Source organism: Sitophilus oryzae, unplaced genomic scaffold (assembly GCF_002938485.1).
Source record: "Sitophilus oryzae breed Bouriz unplaced genomic scaffold, Soryzae_2.0 scaffold_910_pilon_pilon, whole genome shotgun sequence".
Lineage (NCBI taxonomy): Eukaryota > Metazoa > Arthropoda > Insecta > Coleoptera > Curculionidae > Sitophilus > Sitophilus oryzae.
This window is the reverse complement of record NW_022147540.1, coordinates 1,876,890-1,896,770: the sequence shown is the minus strand read 5'-3', so window position 1 is coordinate 1,896,770 and position 19,881 is coordinate 1,876,890. Positions and strand designations below refer to the sequence as shown.

The 19,881-nt window shown below is 32.7% G+C and overlaps 3 protein-coding genes across 4 annotated transcripts in view; 1 reads left to right on the top strand and 2 right to left on the bottom strand.

Annotated features, from left to right (window-relative positions):
• LOC115890742 (elongation of very long chain fatty acids protein AAEL008004-like) overlaps nucleotides 1-19,881 on the bottom strand; it is a 92,016-nt gene that overhangs the window by 33,556 nt on the left and 38,579 nt on the right. The gene's annotated exons all lie outside the window — the stretch shown is intronic.
• Nucleotides 562-14,727, bottom strand: LOC115890751. The gene is made up of 2 exons (XM_030911073.1): nucleotides 14,497-14,727; nucleotides 562-750 (listed from the first exon to the last, which is right to left on the bottom strand). The coding sequence occupies exons 1-2, from the start codon at nucleotides 14,725-14,727 to the stop codon at nucleotides 562-564; spliced, it is 420 nt and encodes a 139-aa protein (XP_030766933.1).
• Nucleotides 14,834-19,881, top strand: part of LOC115890750 — a 45,727-nt gene continuing 40,679 nt past the window's right edge. Inside the window, exons 1-2 of the mRNA XM_030911072.1 lie at nucleotides 14,834-14,969; nucleotides 18,152-18,357. Coding sequence (XP_030766932.1) covers nucleotides 14,834-14,969; nucleotides 18,152-18,357 — 342 coding nt within the window. The remainder of the gene's footprint in view (nucleotides 14,970-18,151; nucleotides 18,358-19,881) is intronic.

The following is a 19,881-nucleotide window of genomic DNA, read 5'->3' as shown; positions in this document are numbered from 1 at the left end:
TGATTTAAATTTTCGTGACAAAATCAAAAAAAAACTGTTATTATTGGAAATTGCGCCCTCTAGCAATTTAATTTGTAACTATTTGGTAGCAGTGGATTGGGTATTTGAAAACGTACATTTCTCTTTCAAACAAGCCTAAGTTTGCTGAAATCGGATAAGTCGTTTAGAAGATACAGAGTTTTAAATACTGAGACGTTCAAGAGCTTCCCCCACCCTTATTAAGGTCGGTACGCCAATGAGCCTCAGAGAGAATTTATGCGGAATTTTTCAGGCTTTCTAACGATGTTATTAAAGTTATAGCTCAATATGAGAATTTTCAAGAAAACTTGAATTTTGTTATTCACCCTACCAATTGGAACTTAAAAATAATTTCCAGGATTTTCTCATGGTCATTTTAGTCTTAAGATTTTTTTTCCTGGCTTCCTATACCCAGTAGTTTCGAGATATGGCCAGTGACCTCCCTTAATGGAACACCCTGTATATATATATATATATATATATATATATATATATATATATATATATATATATATATATATATATATATATATAAGTCCGGTTCTACATCGTGATCCGCCTTCCGGTTCCTTGCCGCCATTGCCTTCTGTCCATCCAGTCATCGGCTTGTAAATTGCGCAATGACATTGCCTTTGTTACCCCTTTAACCATGTCTCTCGGGGTCTTCCTCGTTTTCTTTTTCCAGTTGGGATCCATTTCATTATATTCTTTGGTAGCCTTTCTTCTCCCATTCTGTTACATGCCCATACCAGATTAATTGTTTTTTTTTGGATTTCTTCTATGATGGTTATCTCTTTCTTCGTTATTCTTCTTATTTCTTCATTTCGCACTTTTTCCAATTTTGATTTTCTTGCCGATCTTCTGAGGAAGTCCATTTCAGTTGCTAAAAGATTTCCTTCCATGGACTTGCTCATCTGCCATACTTCAGCGCCATAAGTAAGTGTGCCCTTAACTATAGTGTCATATATGCGGGTTTTTGTTGTGGTATTTATATTTTTTTGCCAAAGAATAGAATTTAGTGCCCCTGTAATGTTTCTGGCTTTGTTGATTCTATTATTGATGGTATTGTCGCTTTTTCCATTATTATGTATGTTAGTATCTAGGTATGTGAATTCTGTACATGATTTTATTTTATTTCCGTTTTTCATTTCTAGGTCTTGTCCTTTGTTGCCTACGGATTCTGTCTTTTTAAAATTTATTTGTAAACCCCATCTATCATACTCCTCATTTAATTTTCTAAACATGTACTCAATGTCATCTACATCTCGGGTCAGCATTACTTGATCGTCGGCGTAGTGAATGGTATATATTGTTTTATTTTCGAGTGGTATGCCCATTCCACTACATTTTCGTCTCCATTGTTCCAATGCTGCATCTAAGTAAATATTGAATAAAATTGGGGATAGACCACATCCTTGTCGAAGGCCCTTACTTATATTAAATGATGTTGTGAGTTCGGCTCCAATTTTAATTCGAGCTATCGGGTTCTTGTAGATTTTCTTTATTGCTTTAGGATAATATTTATTGGTGACCGGTCGAGTACGTGAAAAAGTTGTTTTATTGGGATAGAATCATACGCTTTGGTTAGGTGTACAAAAATCATGTGTATCTCTCCACCTATAGCTAACACTTTCTCACTCAGTTGTGTTATGCAGAAAATATTATCTACCGTTGAGCGACCGGCTCTGAAACCCGACTGCTCTTCTGTCTGGTACAAATCATAGTCATTTGTTATTAATGTGCTAAATATTTTGCCATAGAGTCTATACAATGAACAGTTAACAGAAATACCTCTATAATTCTCACATATGTTAATTGCGCCTTTTTTATGTATTGGAGTTATCCATCCTTCGTTCCATTCCTGTGGTATTTGTTGACCATATAAATTTAAGTAACAAACAAAAGATATACATTATAAAAGGTGTTGTCTTCCATAGCGTCTTCTCCAGCTATCTAAAGTTGACATTGGGTGTCAAAATAAATCTTATACGAGGTGTGTCTCACTGTTGGAATTACATGTACTGTAATTCCAACACAGCAATGACGCTCCAGTTAACGTGATGAGGAGTCACATTAAAATTCCTCCTTAATATTCTTCCAAATCAGATGGCCATTGTCTTTTAAGTCTTCTTGTAGGTACTGGTTCAAGTAGAGGCTGAATTAATGTATTAGTGCGATCATGTAGTCTATTAAAATGTTTTTTTGCTCCGAGTTTGGATGACTTCTTTGACGTTCGGAATTTTTAAGTCTTTATGTAGAATATGACTGGAGACATACCACGGTGCGGCTATCATCATCCGTAGAATTTTGGATTGACTCCTTTGTATTAAGACTATATTTGATTTACTAGCGCATCCCCAGAGTCCTGCTCCATACGGCTCCATATGTCCAAATAGGTATTATTATGGTTTTGTATAAAAGAACTTTATTCTCTAGCGATAGTTTGATCTTCTTCCTATTAACCAATATAAGTCTTTTATTTTTAAATCTTTTTTATGTTTCTTTACTATATGTTTTCTTTCCAGGTAAGCTTACTATCCAAGTGCATAACTAAAAGCGGGTTCTCATTAGTCGATTTTATTGATCAATATCATTGAATCTATACCATTGAACATAGAAATAAATGGAAAATTCGTTCGCATGATTCAAGAATATTGTAACGTTTTTAGTTCGTTACATGTCTTTTTTATATATAATATATGATGTCTGGCCTATCATCACCGGATTCCCTCTCGTTCAGGCCGGATAGTTTATTTGACGCGTAATTTTTACGTTCTCTAGTCGGCAACCCTGCTATCGTTTCACTGTTCTGTGGAGGCGCTGTCAACATCGCTTCTGTCAACTCTCTCACTTTTGCTTTTACCGCTCTGTAGCCTAACCTAACCATCCCGGCTTTTAGAAATGGTGATTATTTAAATCTTGCTGTATAATTTGAATCAGCTGCTATTTCAAAGCAACAGGTAAAGATGAGATATTATCCTTTTAGATTCGATATTATTACTGCGTATTTTTAGGGTAGAGTTTTGGATGTCCCAACCTAACTTGTATTTGTATTTTGCTGGCACGTTGGCGTCCCTTTTCTTTTGTCCTCCAGAATGTCTTGTGTAGAATGTCTTGTCTCCTTGTACCATTATCTTATGGACGGATGTCCCGTGGACGAGTGTCCCCAGTAGGAGTGATTTATCTTACATATAAAGTGCCCCAGCGTGGATGTAACTTGAGCCTCATGCTGCTTCGTTCCCATCTACATATAAGCCAGTTAGTAGTTACGGCTGTATCAATTCATGGTGTCCTCATTCTGGCCCCTTTTGTTGTATTGGATGGCCGAGTACAGAGATATGAGCCTACCTCACGCTGCTACTCTTTGAAACAGGATTGCCTCAAGAACAGCTAAGTGTAGATTTAGGTTCTGGTTTTCAGTTCATTTTCAGTCTTAACTTAATAACGTACATTTTAAATAATGTCGTACAGACTATATTTAGTGGTTAGATTATTAAGAACATTTATGTCGATTTAGTAGTTACAATATGATTTAGATCTTAGGTTTCATTACATTACGCCTTGTAATAGTATTTAACCACTATAATAATTATTAAAATTGTACAATGCTATTTACCATCAGGATACATCATGAATGAATATAGTCACTAGTTTTAAGTAATAAACAACTGTGTTTTCTTTCTCTGTACATGCCTGGCGCCCAATATTTATATTTTCGAGTTATTATTGTTAATTAGTTCTTTCCAGTGAAAGACCTTATCCACGACTGCTCTCCGATGAAAAGCTGCCGTTCGCAGTGGTAATGTTTTATAAAAAACGCTACAATATTAAACATTCAATCTAGTTTTAAAAATGGTTGTCAAGAAGAAAATTGTGCGTCCTGGCGTTCGTATGATGTGTGAACATTTAATAAACACAATCAAAAACAGGAAACAAAGAAAACCTCGTGGTTAGTGGGTGAAGCCATGGATTTTAAAACGGAAAAATAAAGGCGCTTCAGTAAAACTGTTAGTGGAATTGGCAAGAGGTGCCTCAGATGCCTATAAGAACCATTTAACAATGAGTGAAGAGCATTTTGACTCCAGAAATTTTGCAACATGGAAATCCCTCTATTTAAACGACATTTTGATTTACTTATTTCAACAGAAACACACACCGAAAAACACTTCGATGCGACTGAACGCTTGTTCCAGCTTGTTCTCACGGGCAAGCACTATTCAATTTCATTGAATCAATACAAAAATAGAATTGGTTTCCAGTTTTCTAGAAATGCGAAAACATTGAACAATATGGTTGAAATAATATTCACATTAATCTGTTTTATTTCGATGGCACAGATTCAATGATATTGATCAATAAAATCGACTAATGAGAACCCGTCTTAAGTACTTGGTGGGGGGATACTGCGGAATTAGTGTATTGTTTAAGTATACTGGAGGGCACTGATCTCTATTTAAAGTAAAGGTTACTTGGGGCAGTACATTACATTTTTACATTTTTACAGTATTTTTCTTTTATTAGCTCTATTTGTCAATTAAATTAATTAATCTAGCGTCTAATTAGACAAGGTTGAGTCATGAAACAATACTGTCTGTATTAAACATTTAGAAAAAATGAAAAAAAAACATACAAGCGTCTATTGTATCATAGCCTTCACACTCATAAAGTGATTTTCCGCCTAAGGTAAATTTAAGTAATTAAGTATATACAGAGTGTCTCTTTAATAAGTGCCATTATTTTAAGTGGTCTTTATTTAATCTAGTCAAAAAGGACATGGTAAGTTATATTCTTCTACAGTACTAGGTGTATTGTGTTCTCAACTGTACTGTTAAATAGGTGATCTATTTGTATATTTAAAGAAAAAAAAAAGATTAAATTCTTTAGTAGCCAGTTTATATACCATAAAACTGACAATTAAACTTTACTATCGGAAATGATTGATCTTGGCAGTAAAAACGAAATAATCACACGACAGACTATTATTAACAGTGATCTCCTCTAAATTCTGTAACAGCAGAACTTTACTTCATCATAAAATGTAAAGAAATATAAACAACAACCTTTAGTATACAGGCCCGGCAATGGATCTCTAGGCATAGGAATTACATGCATTGGAATGAAACGCCTATAAAAAGTCTATGCTTAAACAGAGATGGACAACAACTTCCCCGTTTCCACTTCCACTACGACTGTCTACTTAGACAAACTCCAATAAGATAACAAATTTTGGAAATTCCGCCACCTCCCATCCACTCATGATACCCATCTCCCTGCCCTTTATTTATCGCCATCATTTTATTTCCGTTCCCGCGCCTCCGCACCTCGCTATTCCGACTCCCGTCAGTTCATCACAGAGTTGCCAGGTCTACCAGTTTCGTCTGTAAGCTACCGATCTACCGATTTAAAGAAAAATCTAACGATATATTCAACTGCGTCTTTAGTTTTTACAGTAGAAGCACTTTTAAAAAGCTGACTTATTTGACTAAAAATTAAGCGACTGCCGCGTTGGAATCTGTATAATCTGACTTTATTATTGTTTCATTAAATTTTATTTAGTAATAACACACATACAGGTCATCGTTCTGTCTAGTTGCAGAGTTACAGAGATATTCCTAAAATCCTTATTACTCCTTATTAGGCGCGGTATTGGCGACATGCCCGAAGAAGTTGATATCTTTTGAAAAGATTTTATTTCATTCATCTACTAAAGTTGAACCCATATTTTCCCCAAAAATGTAAACAAAAAACAAAATTTAAGTTAAGAAACAACCTAAATTCGGACAAATATTTTAGTGATTTTCCCGTCAAAAAATATATAATATGAAAAAAGAGTTGAGAGTTGCTACAGCTTTCCCATTGAAATGAAATTAATTTTAGATATCACTGATCAAAATTTGTACAAAGGTAAAAAGTGACTGCTACACTAATTTGTGACTGCTATCCCTACTTGTTATAGTTTTATATGTTTTTATTAATATATTAATATTATTTAATTCAATATTTTTTTTAATATCAAATAATATACCTAGCTATTTCTAATTCTTGTTATATTTATTATATTTGTATTTTATTTGAGTGATCTATTATTACGACACATAGGAATGCTAATTTTGGACTTAAATATTATATTTTATTTCGTTTCTGTACTTTTAATTTTTGTTGAAGATCTACCGAGAATTTTGTTCTCGTATGGAATTATAATCTAACCAACCCGGCAACCCTGTTCGGCTACTCCTTATAAAGTTTTTTTCGGCCTAATTCCTTTGTCACAGCCGCGGCTTTGTCAAGCGCCGCCGCCGACCGACTGTGTCGGGGCGACTGCTAGGAAGATCGTACAGTATTGCCATTTCATAGAATTGCACTTGCTATTTTAGAAATGATTTCAAAGTTTTGCATGTTACTTTTCGTTTTAGAAAGAAGTTATGTGCCTAGAGAAAACATTCTTAAAATTGTTTCGTACTTTATTTAATATTTCATTAAGTAGGCAAGATAATGGGATTAGAAGATTTAGGATTTTGACAAGCCAACATAATTTCGATTTAATTGAATGGCAACACTGTCCGTCCTGTTTCTATTTTTTCGATTCTGTTCTATTAGTAGGCGGTAGCCCCCACACAAGCGTCTTAAAGACCCGCCCTCTCACAGGGGCTCTCTCGTCGTATCACTTCTATGATCACTTCCCCTATACGATGGTAGGGAAAAGACACTTTATCCGTCTCTGTTGCACTGCAGTGTATTTTGCAGCCTTACCATCTTTTTTTATTGCATTGAAAACCTCCTATTGCTAATATTCCTTTGCCAGCAGTGTATATCTAAAGTTAATAGCAAATAAACGTTTAGTCACGTGATTTAGCTTGGCCGGCACTTTAACAGATTTTCTCTTTTAATCAAAATATTCTTGGAAACAAAAATATATAAACAGTTATTATTTACATCAACAAAACTCATTACTAATAAAGTTGCGATGAGTTTCTTTACTGATATTAAGCTATCTTGTACCACTTCGCACTAGAAGAGGTTCTAAAAAGAACAATGTTCGACTGCAAGGTCTGCTAGTAAACATGTTTAAGCTTAAAGTATCACAACACAACTTATTTAAACCAAAAAAACTCATATAAATACAAAACTAAAGTGTCAAAACGAATGACAATGTCAGGAACTAAATAAATAGATATGGCAACTTTACATTTTTTACAGTAGAGCTACCAAACGAGATCTTCTATGGTGAGATCTTAACGAAAAAAAATTTTTTCAAGACTTTTTGTTTAAAAAGAATAATATAATACATTAAAAAAACTATTAATACAATTTTTTTAATACAATATTATTATGTTTAGCTAAAAATAACATGCAATTAAAGCAATTTCAATGTTCAACAAAGAGCTAAATTGCTGATTACATAAAAATTAATAAGTGCATGGACTATGCAAATGTTTCATATAATTTGTTATTATTATTATTGATACTGCGTTTGTATAAAGTCTAATGTTTATTAAAATTATAATTATAGTGTGCAAAGTACAGAAAAGACAAAAAGAATAGTGAAAGAAACGGTGCTTTTTTTTTCTTTTGTGAATAGAGAGGACTAATTAGTATTTCCCTTTTAACAAGAATATACAGGGTGATTCACGGTCATAGCACGTTAGACGTTTGTGGAGAACCGGTGATAGGATTTTTTTGAAAATTTGGATTTTTGCATAAAGGCACCTGCTCCAACTGTCTAAATTATTTTCAGCATTACGGTGTTGCCGCTTCATACTAAAAGTGGTAGTGGTATCGATTATTTTAAATGGAACACCCGGTATATTATTATATTTTTCAAACCTACTTCCAAATCTCAAAAAAAAGACATGTAGGTGGCGACCTCTATAACTAGAAGTCATATTGGTATCAAAATAAAATTTCTCCTATAAAAAACTCCACACTAATTTTAATCCAAGTATTGACGACGGTACTTTAGAAATTATTTGGAAAATTTCACACCTCTACTTTTCAACCAATAACATGCTTTAATGTTGACTAGTTACCATGGCAACTGAAAAAATTTCCGGAAATTTTTTCGAGGCGCCACGAAACTTTAGTGGAAATTTTTTGACAGTTGAAAAGGTAAACATAAGATCTACAATCATAATGTGAATAACTACAATGTCTATATATTGAAATATTACCCATTTGAGTTTTAGCATTTGATGTAACTAAGGTTGGTAATATTTTTTATTTAAGGAAATATGTTAGATATACCTACATATGAATTTCTTCGAAATTGCCATGTTCTAAAAAATATAGTTCTGCCGCCTTTATTTAACTAAAGCTGGTATTTTTCTATTTAACGAAATATGATGGATATATCTATATGATTTTTTTAGAATTTATTTCATGTTGAATTATCTTCAATGCCAAATCTTTAATGATATCGACTAATATAGCAAAATAATAACGAAACACATTTAGTAATTATAGGTTTTATTAATATTAAAAACACAATTATTGTAAATGTTTGTAGGCTGGCTTGAATTGGTGGTTTGAATCTGGGTATTTTCTGTTTTATTTTGCATTGTGCTCTGATCATGATTGAACTGGCTAGTACTTGATGAAATGCTCCTCATGGATTCAATCATCTGTTGATGATGTTCAGCGTCCAACTGTAAGTAAGGTTTGATCGACTGACTATTACTATGTCCAGTAATTTTAATGAGCTGTTGTTCACCAACTCCTTTCTTGGCCAAATTCGAAACAGCTGTTGCTCTTGCAGAATGATTGGTTATTTTAACTTTTTTAGTGTCAATTCCTATATCTGAAGCTGCTGATTTAAACCATGAAGATACAATGTTCTTACCAACTGGGCTATTCTTGTACCATCCTTTCGAATTGGGTTGATTCCAGTATGGGTTTGGTGTTAAGAATAGTCTGTCGGTTTGAATAAGATTTCCCCTTTTTTCCATCAACTTTCTAAACAAGCGAACCGGACACATTTGTGGATTTTCGAAATTTCTAATCAACCATTTACTATCCGACAGTTTTTTAGAACCACCTTGTGTGGTTTTAGAGAAAATTGGATTATATTCTATCCGACCTTTTGGGTTTCCGAAATTATCAGTTTCTTCTTTGAAGTATTGGATACAAGCAGAATGTCCTTCCCCTCCTCTCCATGCCAGCTCATGTGAAACTATGTGAAAAAATTTACGCTGCAACCCATCTGGAGTATTTTCATCCCACATTTCAATAATTTTTTTGTATTCGTCACTGGTTAAGGCTGAAGCACTCACTTTTCTTTTTGCTGAATCTCTCTGTAGTATTTTGCGCTTAGCATCGCGTGCAGCTCTGGCGGTCACAAATTCCACATCAGAAAACGGATTAAATTTTATTTTATATTTTTCGTAATAAATTTCTTGCAACTGCTTAGCAGTAGAGTTCCACATCACTTTGACCACACTTTCCTTATAATCTTCAAAATTTTTCTTTTTCATATTAAATGCGTAGTCCTCCAGTATAGTAGCCAGCTGTACTACACTCATACACTCATGAATATTATACGACTTTTCATCACAAAATTCAACAAACTGTTTCCATACACTTGATTTTGATTTTCGGGTGTTATCTGGTTTTATATTTTCAATTTCTTCTTTAATGACTTGTTGGTTTACTTTTCCAAATCGCGACATTTCGCTATACACTTCTTACTCTACGTACAGACGTTTTAAAACTAGTAATAGCTTAATGACAGAATCGCAAACAAAATGACAAAACACATAATATGTCAAAACATCAATACCTTGGCCAACTTAACAAATTGAAATTATTTTAAAATGTCATGCATTAATATTTTTTTTTTGAAATTTAGGTGTGAAATTTTTCTTACCGAATACCACGCAAGCTTAAATTATTCCTGGAAATTTTCTTTCGGGCACGAATATTTTAGGAAAATTATCCCTCGTCTTCGACTCGGGATAATTTTCAAAATATTCGTGCCCTCAAAAAAATTTCCGAAAATAATTTAAGCTCTTGTGATATTATAAGTGAGAAAATCGAAATAAAAATGAAACTGCTACATCGTGTAGCTCCAAAACTAATCATTTTAGGACATAATTTATACGAACCTTTCTTATTTTTATCTTGCTCTCTTAATCTTACTTATTTTTATCTTCTCAGTTCGGTTATAGAAAAGCTATACAAGGTGATAGCTTTTCTATAACCCTTTTTATATTTAGACTTAAGATTAATTCTTTCTTAAACAATTAAGCTAGTTGGTCCCATCATTTTCTTTCATATTTTTAAAAAAATGCGTTATAAATACTCAACTCCCATATGATAAAAAAACGACGTCAGAGTTGGCTTCGAAATTAAGATCGCTTTCATTTGATATGTAAAATTATATAGGCGAATTCTACGGTCATTTCCATAGAGTTAAAGTCATTTCCAAGCCAACTTGACTTCGTTTTTATTTCGATTATACTGTATTTATTCAACTATATGCAAATACTAAAAATAAATATAGAATGAATAAAATAAACTAAATGATATATAAAAAACCGGTCCATTCATCGCAGTCAACATATGTCACTTATGTTTGCAAATTTACCAAGGTTTTAAAAGCCTAGCTATTCAAATAATGAGCGCATTGTTTCAGGAATATGAAAATTTATTCAAATCTGAGCGATTTTATTATTTTAGAAAAAAAAGGCGTGTGATTTACCGCCGAGGTTGAATGATTTCGCGGATGGAATTTTGATTCGCCGACAGATGCGAAATTAATATTAAAATATCTAAAAAAAAGTTCGCTATGAGTCAGAAATAATACAAAAGAGACGCATTAATATGCACATAATTAGGTTCATTGAATTAGGCTACGTCTAATATAGTTTTTTTAAGAAAATCTGTACTCTGAGTTTGTGAAATTATTTTCAGTTTTGAAAAGTACTGATTTTTACAAAAATGTAATTTTCTTCTAATTTATAAAAATTCTGGTGTCACAGTTTTAGTTACCGTACTCCTCCAAAACGGCTTAACCGATTTTGATGACTTCAATCTGTTGAAATGAAATGTCCGGCATCCATCAAAGGTATGTTCCGATCACCATGACAACCGTTTACTGTGTTACTCGGTGCGGCCTACTATCTACTAAGTTGATATTTTAAGAAAAATTTGAAATGTTGAAGTTAATAGTGAAAATAAATATAGAGTGTTATATATTTTCGAGAAGCCCATGCCAAGCTCAATAAGAAAATTTAAAAATATACAGGGGGTTCTATTTAAAAAAACATAAATATAGTTAATATCTCAAAAAATATCTTTTTCGAAAAAAGTCTGACTACGCCACTGCATTCTACACGGAAAAGTGCCTTTAGAATGCATAATTCATTTTTCCGTGGTTGCTGAAATAAACAAACTATCGAACATCTTCAAAAAGTACAAAATTTGAGAATCCCCCTGTAGCTTCGAAACCGATCAAGATAGCCACGATCCGTTTGCGCCATTGTAATTTTTTCAAAAAAAGAACCCGAGACTGCAGTATCAAAATTTGAATATTTCTCACGGTTTCCTAGATACCCTATAGAAACAACCAAAATGGTCCACCCTGTATATTTCACATCAATTATACTCTTAGTTACGTAATCGAGGGCGCGATTTTTAAATTCATTGTTGGCAACCCTGGACATATTTGGCACATATAATGGACACATATTTATCCTCCATGACATCTAAGTAAGTACCAATATAAACGAAAGTACTCCGCTATGTGGATGGTGTTTTAGATAAAATGCGTGATGGATTTCTCCTTCAATCCTTGCAGCTCCGCAGAAGGGTTATGGGTCCGTGAATTAATTATAAGTTCACTAAAAATACTACTTGTAAAACAGTCAGTCAAGTATTCAATTAACAACAAATCTCCAAACCAAGGTTATGTTAATACGAGTAGATAGGATATAATGTACGGAAATAGCATAGTTTTTCATCACTATATTTTTTACTGCAACTTATAAGGTACTAAAGAACCACGAACCTGTTCTAAAAGGCAACAATCTTAAGATTCTCTACATCTGATAATTACATCAAACAACATTAGCGAGTATACTCAATGAAATTTGTTAGATAATTAGACGACCTTGGTTAAACATTCCTGGTATAATCTTAGGAATACAAGATATTGTTTAATGTTTTCAAATAGCTACTTATCATACTGAACAATTCGAAGATTGTTGTTACTTAAATCAAGGAAAATCTTTAATTTTTCTCGGCCCTAAGTCCTGGGAAATTTCTTCGAGTATCTTAGACCGTTGGAGGATTCCCATTCCAGGTTACGGATGGAGTTTTCCATGTTTTTGAGTTCTGTTTTAAGTTAGTTTCCACTTGGGAAGCAGAACGGTTCTGGTCCAGTTAGTGGAGTGTTCGCTCCATTTCTAGCTAGACCGTTGGTGTAATGCGGGTACATAAAACTATTGTACAACACTTTTTTTAAAGACAAAATAGATATGGCCAAAAAATAGAGTACACTTTTTAAGGAATTCTTCTTCTTCTTCTTCTTTCTCAGCCTGGTTCTATCCGGTGTTGGATATAGGCCTCTTCTAGGTTTTTCCATGCTTCGCGATCTCTAGCCAATCTTATCCATTGTCTTCCCGCCACTGCCCTGACGTCATCGACCCATCTCTTTTTTGGTCGGCCCACACTTCTTGTTGTTCCCCTAGGTCTCCATAGAATGACTTTTTGGGGCCATCGGTCTGAATCCTGTCTTGCCACATGTCCTATCCATTGCCACTCTTTTAACAACATCTATTAGTTTTGTTTTTTGACGTATGTGGGTATGTGGGTGTTCCGTATTTTTTCGCTAATGGTGACTCCCAACATGATTCTTTCCATGGATCGTTGTTGTTCTGCTGTTTTTTCGGGCAATTGCCATAGTCTCTAAGCCATACGTAAACACAGGTAGAATGCAGCTGTCGTAAACATTTTGCTTTAAGTTCATGGGCACCTTTTTATCCTTGAAAATATCGCTCATATTTCCAAATCCCATGCCAAACGAATCCTGCGTTTGATCTCCGTATTTTGGTTCTCTTTACCCAGCTTGATTTTATGACCGAAATAGTATATATTATAATGGTCTACGTTTTCAATAACAACGTTGTTTACGGTAATGTTATGGATATTGTTGCTCATTATCTTGGTCTTCTACAAGTTCATTTTAAGGCTAATTTTCTGGGATTGGTCATTTAGCTCCTTTAGCATGGTGTTCAGTTCTTGAATGTCGGTGCTCAGCAAGACAATATCGTCTGCGAACCTAAGATGGCTAAGGTTTCCCCTATGGATGTTTAGACCTCTATTTTCCCATTCTAATTTCAAAAAAAGACATTTTCCAGTACCAGTGTAAATAACTTGAGAGAGATGGTATCTCCTTGTTTCACGCCTTTAAGGAATTAATCGATAATAAATCCAAATTTTATATAAATATATAAACTTCCTACAAAAAGGCGTCAGTCAAAACAAGAAACTAGCGAAGACAACAAATTTAAATTAAGACTGAGCAGATACTGAAGTAAAGGCACTAAGACTATATAGTTTTTTATCGTATAACTAAAAATGTTTGAACCGGAATTCTACCAAATTGATACTCAAAGTTTGAAATAATTAATATTATTTCAAACGTTGATGCTTTGAACATAAAAAAATATATTAATGATATAAAAAATTGACAGTGCGCGTCTCTGCTTAGAAAAATCGAACATTACATGAAGCATTATGTTAATATTTATCATCTCTGTTTAAAATAACGTATTTTATAGCAGTTTGTTACGCACAGGATATAAAAGACAATTAATTATTAATTATTTTCCACGACCTTGGACCAAAACTAAAATTGTATTTAATCATTAATAGCTAAAATTTAATTTCATTACATACAATAACCGTTGATTTATTCATTTATTCGGCGAACACATCGTGATTTATTGTTACAAATTCTGATAGTCTATTATCTCTGTTATGTAATGTCAGATGTGTATTATTGTGTTTCATAATATTTATTGTATTAAGACATCAACTAAAGCTTTTCAGTTAGTTTAGACTAAGTTAACACAATATGTAGGTTGAATTTCACCTTATCAACCTGTCCTTAATTTTACAGGTGATATATGTATTTTGCAAATAACCATGTAACGATTTTTATTATAATATAATAAAATTTAATAAAAACGGTATATATAAGTTGGTTCAGAACGTTCTACGACGTTTTCAGACACCTAACCTCCACTCTTCTCTATTTAGCCAGAGATCATCAGGTATTTCTCTATTTTCTAGTTCTTTATCCACACCCTCCCTCCAGCTTCGTCGCGGCCTTCCCCTTTTATTTCTGCCACGAGGTGTCCACAGTAAAATTTGTTTTGGTATTCTGTGATCGGGCATTCGTTGCACATGACCAAACTATATGAGTTGTTTTGTTCTTATGTCGTCCACAATTGTGTGTTCTGCTCCCATAATCTCTCTTACTCTGTCGTTGGTTATTTGTGCTCTTTTCGATTTTCCAGCAGATCTCCTCCAGTAATCCATTTCGGTCGCTAATAACATGTTCTCTGTTCTGCTTTTCAACTGCCATACTTCGCTTCCGTAAGTTATTATGCTTTTCACTACCGTATTATATATGTTCTTCTTATTAGCTTTAGAGATTCCTTCGTCCCACAATACACCATTCAACATAGATATTGCCCTCCTGCCTTGCATTATTCGATCTTTTATACCCTCATCGAGTTTTCCATCGTTAGTTATTTTTAATCCAAGATATTTATATTTGTCACAGTTTTTTATCACGCTTCCATCCTCTAAGACTATGTTCTCTTGTGGCCCCCCTACAGTCATACATTCAGTTTTGGTGATATTTACCTCCAACTCCCATTTCTTATACTCCTCATCAGCTTCCTTGCCATATATTCAAGGTCGTCGTGATCTTGGGCTAGGACTATCTGGTAAATAATAATAAAAACGGTACCTTTCTTTAAATGAATCACAGTAGGTATATTTTCTGAATTTTTACCCATCGTAATCAGTAAATAATCATCAATAATAGATGAAAAAATGTAAGAACTATATACTTATAAAAACACTATTAAATTTAAAAAGACACAAAAATAATATGCTAATGATTTTACCGAATGATATAATTATAATTAATCATTTAAATTATTATTAAAATTTATATTTTTCAACATTATAATACATTATTTAAACAGAATATACTTATATAACACATGAAGCTATTACGTTTAAATTGATAACTGTAATTTATTAATTTCAGGATATACAGGGTTAGTGTTAAATAACGGCAAATATTTTTAGGTGTAGTATATTTCAACCTCAGAATCACATTTTTTGAAAATTGGGAATTTTTTGAAAAAAAATTTCGAAATGTTTGTTGTTTTTAGTTAAAAACATTAGAAAAGATCTAGTAATTCGCAAAATTTAAGCAAAAAATCCTTTTTTTGGATAATTAAAGTAATGTTTTGTTTATCGAGATCTACCAGCCCTAGAAATATTTGCACTTATTTAAGACTCACCCTGTATAGTATGTATAGATAATGATATACGTGTAATATAATCATAAAAAAATATTAGAGTTTAGAATTTCAGATTTTTTTTTAATTAATAAAACATAATATTGATTATTATTATCGTATTTGTTACCCTAATTATTAAGACTGGTATTATTAGGAAAACATTTACCATTTAATATTCAATAATAAATCAAAAGTAATTAATATTATAAGTTCATATATTTATAAGTACGTGTGTAAAAAAATATAGCATCGATTAAATCACATGGTTTAAGTAGGTGGTCATTAAAGCTAAATTTTACTCAAAAGTTAAGTGCTATCGATGTAAGTATTTAATTACAAAGTTGTTAACAGTTTTTTTTTGTTGATATTCCACTCTAAATTTATACAAATTTTTGCCTTTTAGATAATGATAAACGACAATCATTAATATTACAACATGTGAATTAAATATTAAATATATTATTATTATATTAATATGTGAATGAAAATTAGATATTAAAATAGTTAAGTCAGTCGCAGTGGCGCATCTAGAGATTGAGTCTGGGAAGGGTAGTGTGAATATTCAAAAAAGTACTAAATTTGAATTAAATTTTTGCTGGAAGGTATTGTAACTGTGGAAAAAATCTACTTGGATTGGTTTGGATATTCTGTTTTAATTTGTATTATTAACTTTTTTGTAACAATTTTATTTTATACCAAATTTTATCTTATTAATTAATTTCTTTCTGGGAGGGGTAATTGTATAGGGCTCGTTTCTCTCTACAATTTCCTGTCTCACAATGTACCGTTTGTGTCCGGGAAAGGGATCATAGTTTCATCGTTGTTGATTTTCGAAAGAATATTATTTCGTATATTTCGATGTATATTATTTCGTATATTTTTCATTTTATTAATTTTATGGAAAGCACTCTTCATTAAAATGTTGTATCCTATGTTATAGGGCTTGTTTCTCTCTACAATTTCCTGTCTCACAATGTACCGTTTGTGTCCGGGAAAGGATCATAGTTTCATCGTCGATTTTCGAAAGAAATCAGTACATGTATATTATTTCGTATATTTTTCATTTTATTGATTTTATGGAAAGCACTGTTCATTAAAATGTTGTATCCTACGTTATATGGCTTGTTTCTCTCTACAATTTCCTGTTTCACAATGTACCGTTTGTGTCGGGGAAGGGATCATAGTTTCATAGTTGTCGATTTTCGAAAGAAATCAGTACATGTATATTATTTCGTATATTTTTCATTTTATTGATTTTATGGAAAGCACTGTTCATTAAAATGTTGTATCCTATGTTATAGGGCTCGTTTCTCTCTACAATTTCCTGTCTCACAATGTACCGTTTGTGTCCGGGAAGGGATCATAGTTTCATCGTTGTCGATTTTCGAAAGAAATCAGTTCATGTATATTATTTCGTATATTTTTCATTTTATTGATTTTATGGAAAGAACTGTTCATTAAAATGTTGTATCCTACGTTATAGGGCTTGTTTCTCTCTACAATTTCCTGTTTAACAATGTACCGTTTGTGTCGGGGAAGGGATCATAGTTTCATCGTTGTCGATTTTCGAAAGAAATCAGTACATGTATATTATTTCGTATATTTTTCATTTTACTGATTTTATGGAAAGCACTGTTCATTAAAATGTTGTATCCTACGTTATAGGGCTTGTTTCTCTCTACAATTTCCTGTTTCACAATGTACCGTTTGTGTCGGAGAAGGGATCATAGTTTCATAGTTGTCGATTTTCGAAAGAAATCAGTACATGTATATTATTTCGTATATTTTTCATTTTATTGATTTTATGGAAAGAACTGTTCATTAAAATGTTGTATCCTACGTCATAGGGCTTGTTTCTCTCTACAATTTCCTGTTTCACAATGTACCGTTTGTGTCGGGGAAGGGATCATAGTTTCATCGTTGTCGATTTTCGAAAGAAATCAGTACATGTTTATTATTTCGTATATTTTTCATTTTATTGATTTTATGGAAAGCACTGTTCATTAAAATGTTCTATCCTATGTTATAGGGCTTGTTTCTCTCTACAATTTCCTGTCTCACAATGTACCGTTTGTGTCCGGGAAGGGTTCATAGTTTCATAGTTTCATAGTTGTCGATTTTCGAAAGTAATAATTAAAATAAATTAATTTCTTTCTGGGAGCGGTAATTACCCCCATTACCCCTACCGTATATGCGCCCCTGTTTCAGTGGGTATTGAAAATAAAATTTATTGATGGAATATTAAGAATGAAACCTGCAATTATTACAGTGCTGGTGATATTGTGACGTTTTTTTTTATCAATATTGTGTATTCAGCATTTTTAAGTTGTGTATGTTTACACTCTACCGAATGTTTACACGTGATTATTTTATGTTTACATTCCCATCTATATTAATGGCAAATCTGACATACTTTTATCACACCTTACCATAACTTTTATTATTATGTATTGATTATTGATATTATTCATGAACAGTATCGAGCATAGATATAGCGAATACCCACAATTTTTAAAACTTTTTATTAGGAGTTTTGCTGTAAAATAACACTGCTATTTTGCTTCTTTAATTTATATGTGTTATTTTTTAAATAGGAAAACAGGGAGACGGAATATCCCCAAAGCTGTTTACAACAACACTAGAAGAAATCTTCCGTCAACTGCACTGCACCAACAAAGGATTAAAAACAGATGGAGAATATCTTAACCATTTAAGATTCGCTGATGACATAGTCCTAATTGCCAATAATCCTGAAGAACTACTAACACAAATTAACGGACTAAATACAGCCAGCAATAAGGTAGGTCTCAAAACGAATTTATCAAAAACTAAAGTAATATACAACGAACTAGTAGACAGAAAAAACATCAAAATAAAAACACTAAATCACCACAATACACCAAAACACTTTTACTTTTACACTGGACGCGCGTTTCGCTAACCATGTTAGCATCATCAGCAGATGATTATAAACGTTGACAATCTACAAGTTGAGCGTTTATATACTCGCCCAGTGGGCACCGAGTGGGCGTGGCAAAATCTAGCCAACCGAGTCAGAGCCCACTGAGCGTAACAGTTAGATTTCCGCCACTAGAGTAGTAGGAACAAAGAACTTAAAGGAATTGGACCGTTGTCTCTGTTCATGTTATCTTTACATTTATTAATTCTGCTGCTTTCATATGCATCTAATTGCCTGTAATTTGAGACTTGTTTAATTAATTTTAAATTATTAAGATCTATACAATGTTCTTTATCAACAATATGTTCGGCAACGCAAGATTTATCCGGTCTACCGTATCTTATCTGAGCTAAATGTTCTTTAAATCTAGTTAATATTGATCTTCTAGTTTGCCCAACATATTTCTGATTACAATCTTTACAAGAAATTTCATAAATACCCGACCTTTCCAGTGGAGGGGTGATTACAACAATTATTATAGGTCAAAAACGACAAAGGATAAAACAGCTCGGGATCTCTACTGCGTATTCAAGCACTGAAAGTCTGTTTTATAGTATGTATCAAAAGAATGTCAAAATTCCCATTAACGGAAATCTCGTTCAGTAATAATATTTATGTTATTTAATTAATATAATAAGGTGGGCCCGGTTGCGCAGAGGTACAGGCTCTCGTCTACCAATCTGAAGGTAGTGGGTTCGAATCCCACACCCGGCATTTCATCAGCCGACTATTTTTATTAAAATAAAAATAGTTTGGGTACCTAGGTCGACTCAGCCTTAAATGAGTACTTGGGATTCACAATCCTGAGGTAATAATAGGCGGTTGAAGCGTAGAGAGACCACATTACCTTCCTTGTATACCGAACGGCTCTAGCATTGGCAAGCTGTACCTTGCTACTCCCAAGGCGTTAAACGCTATATACGGGAGCTATTATTATATAATTAATATAATATGTACGGGTGTTTATGTTTTGCTAATAAGTATAAAATTTCTAATACATACTCGCATGGTTTTTATTTCAAATACTACACATTTTTTCTTTGTTCTGTGTTTGTTGCTTTTGTCTGTTTAATCTTTTATCTAAACTTTTTTGTTTTAAACCATGTTTGCAAAACTATTTTCTCATAAATTTTATAGCAAATCAATTTCATACAATGGGAAAAACTGATATAAAATTTAATACACTCAAACATATTTTTAATGCCAGATTTGTAAAAAATAGATACATCATGTTTATAACAAAAAATAAAATTTGCAGATATTGATAATACAATCACAACAAATATCTTATATTTTTATGAAAGAATTTGATTATTAATTAATTTACCCTGTAAAAATAAATATTTTATTCTAAATTAAATATGT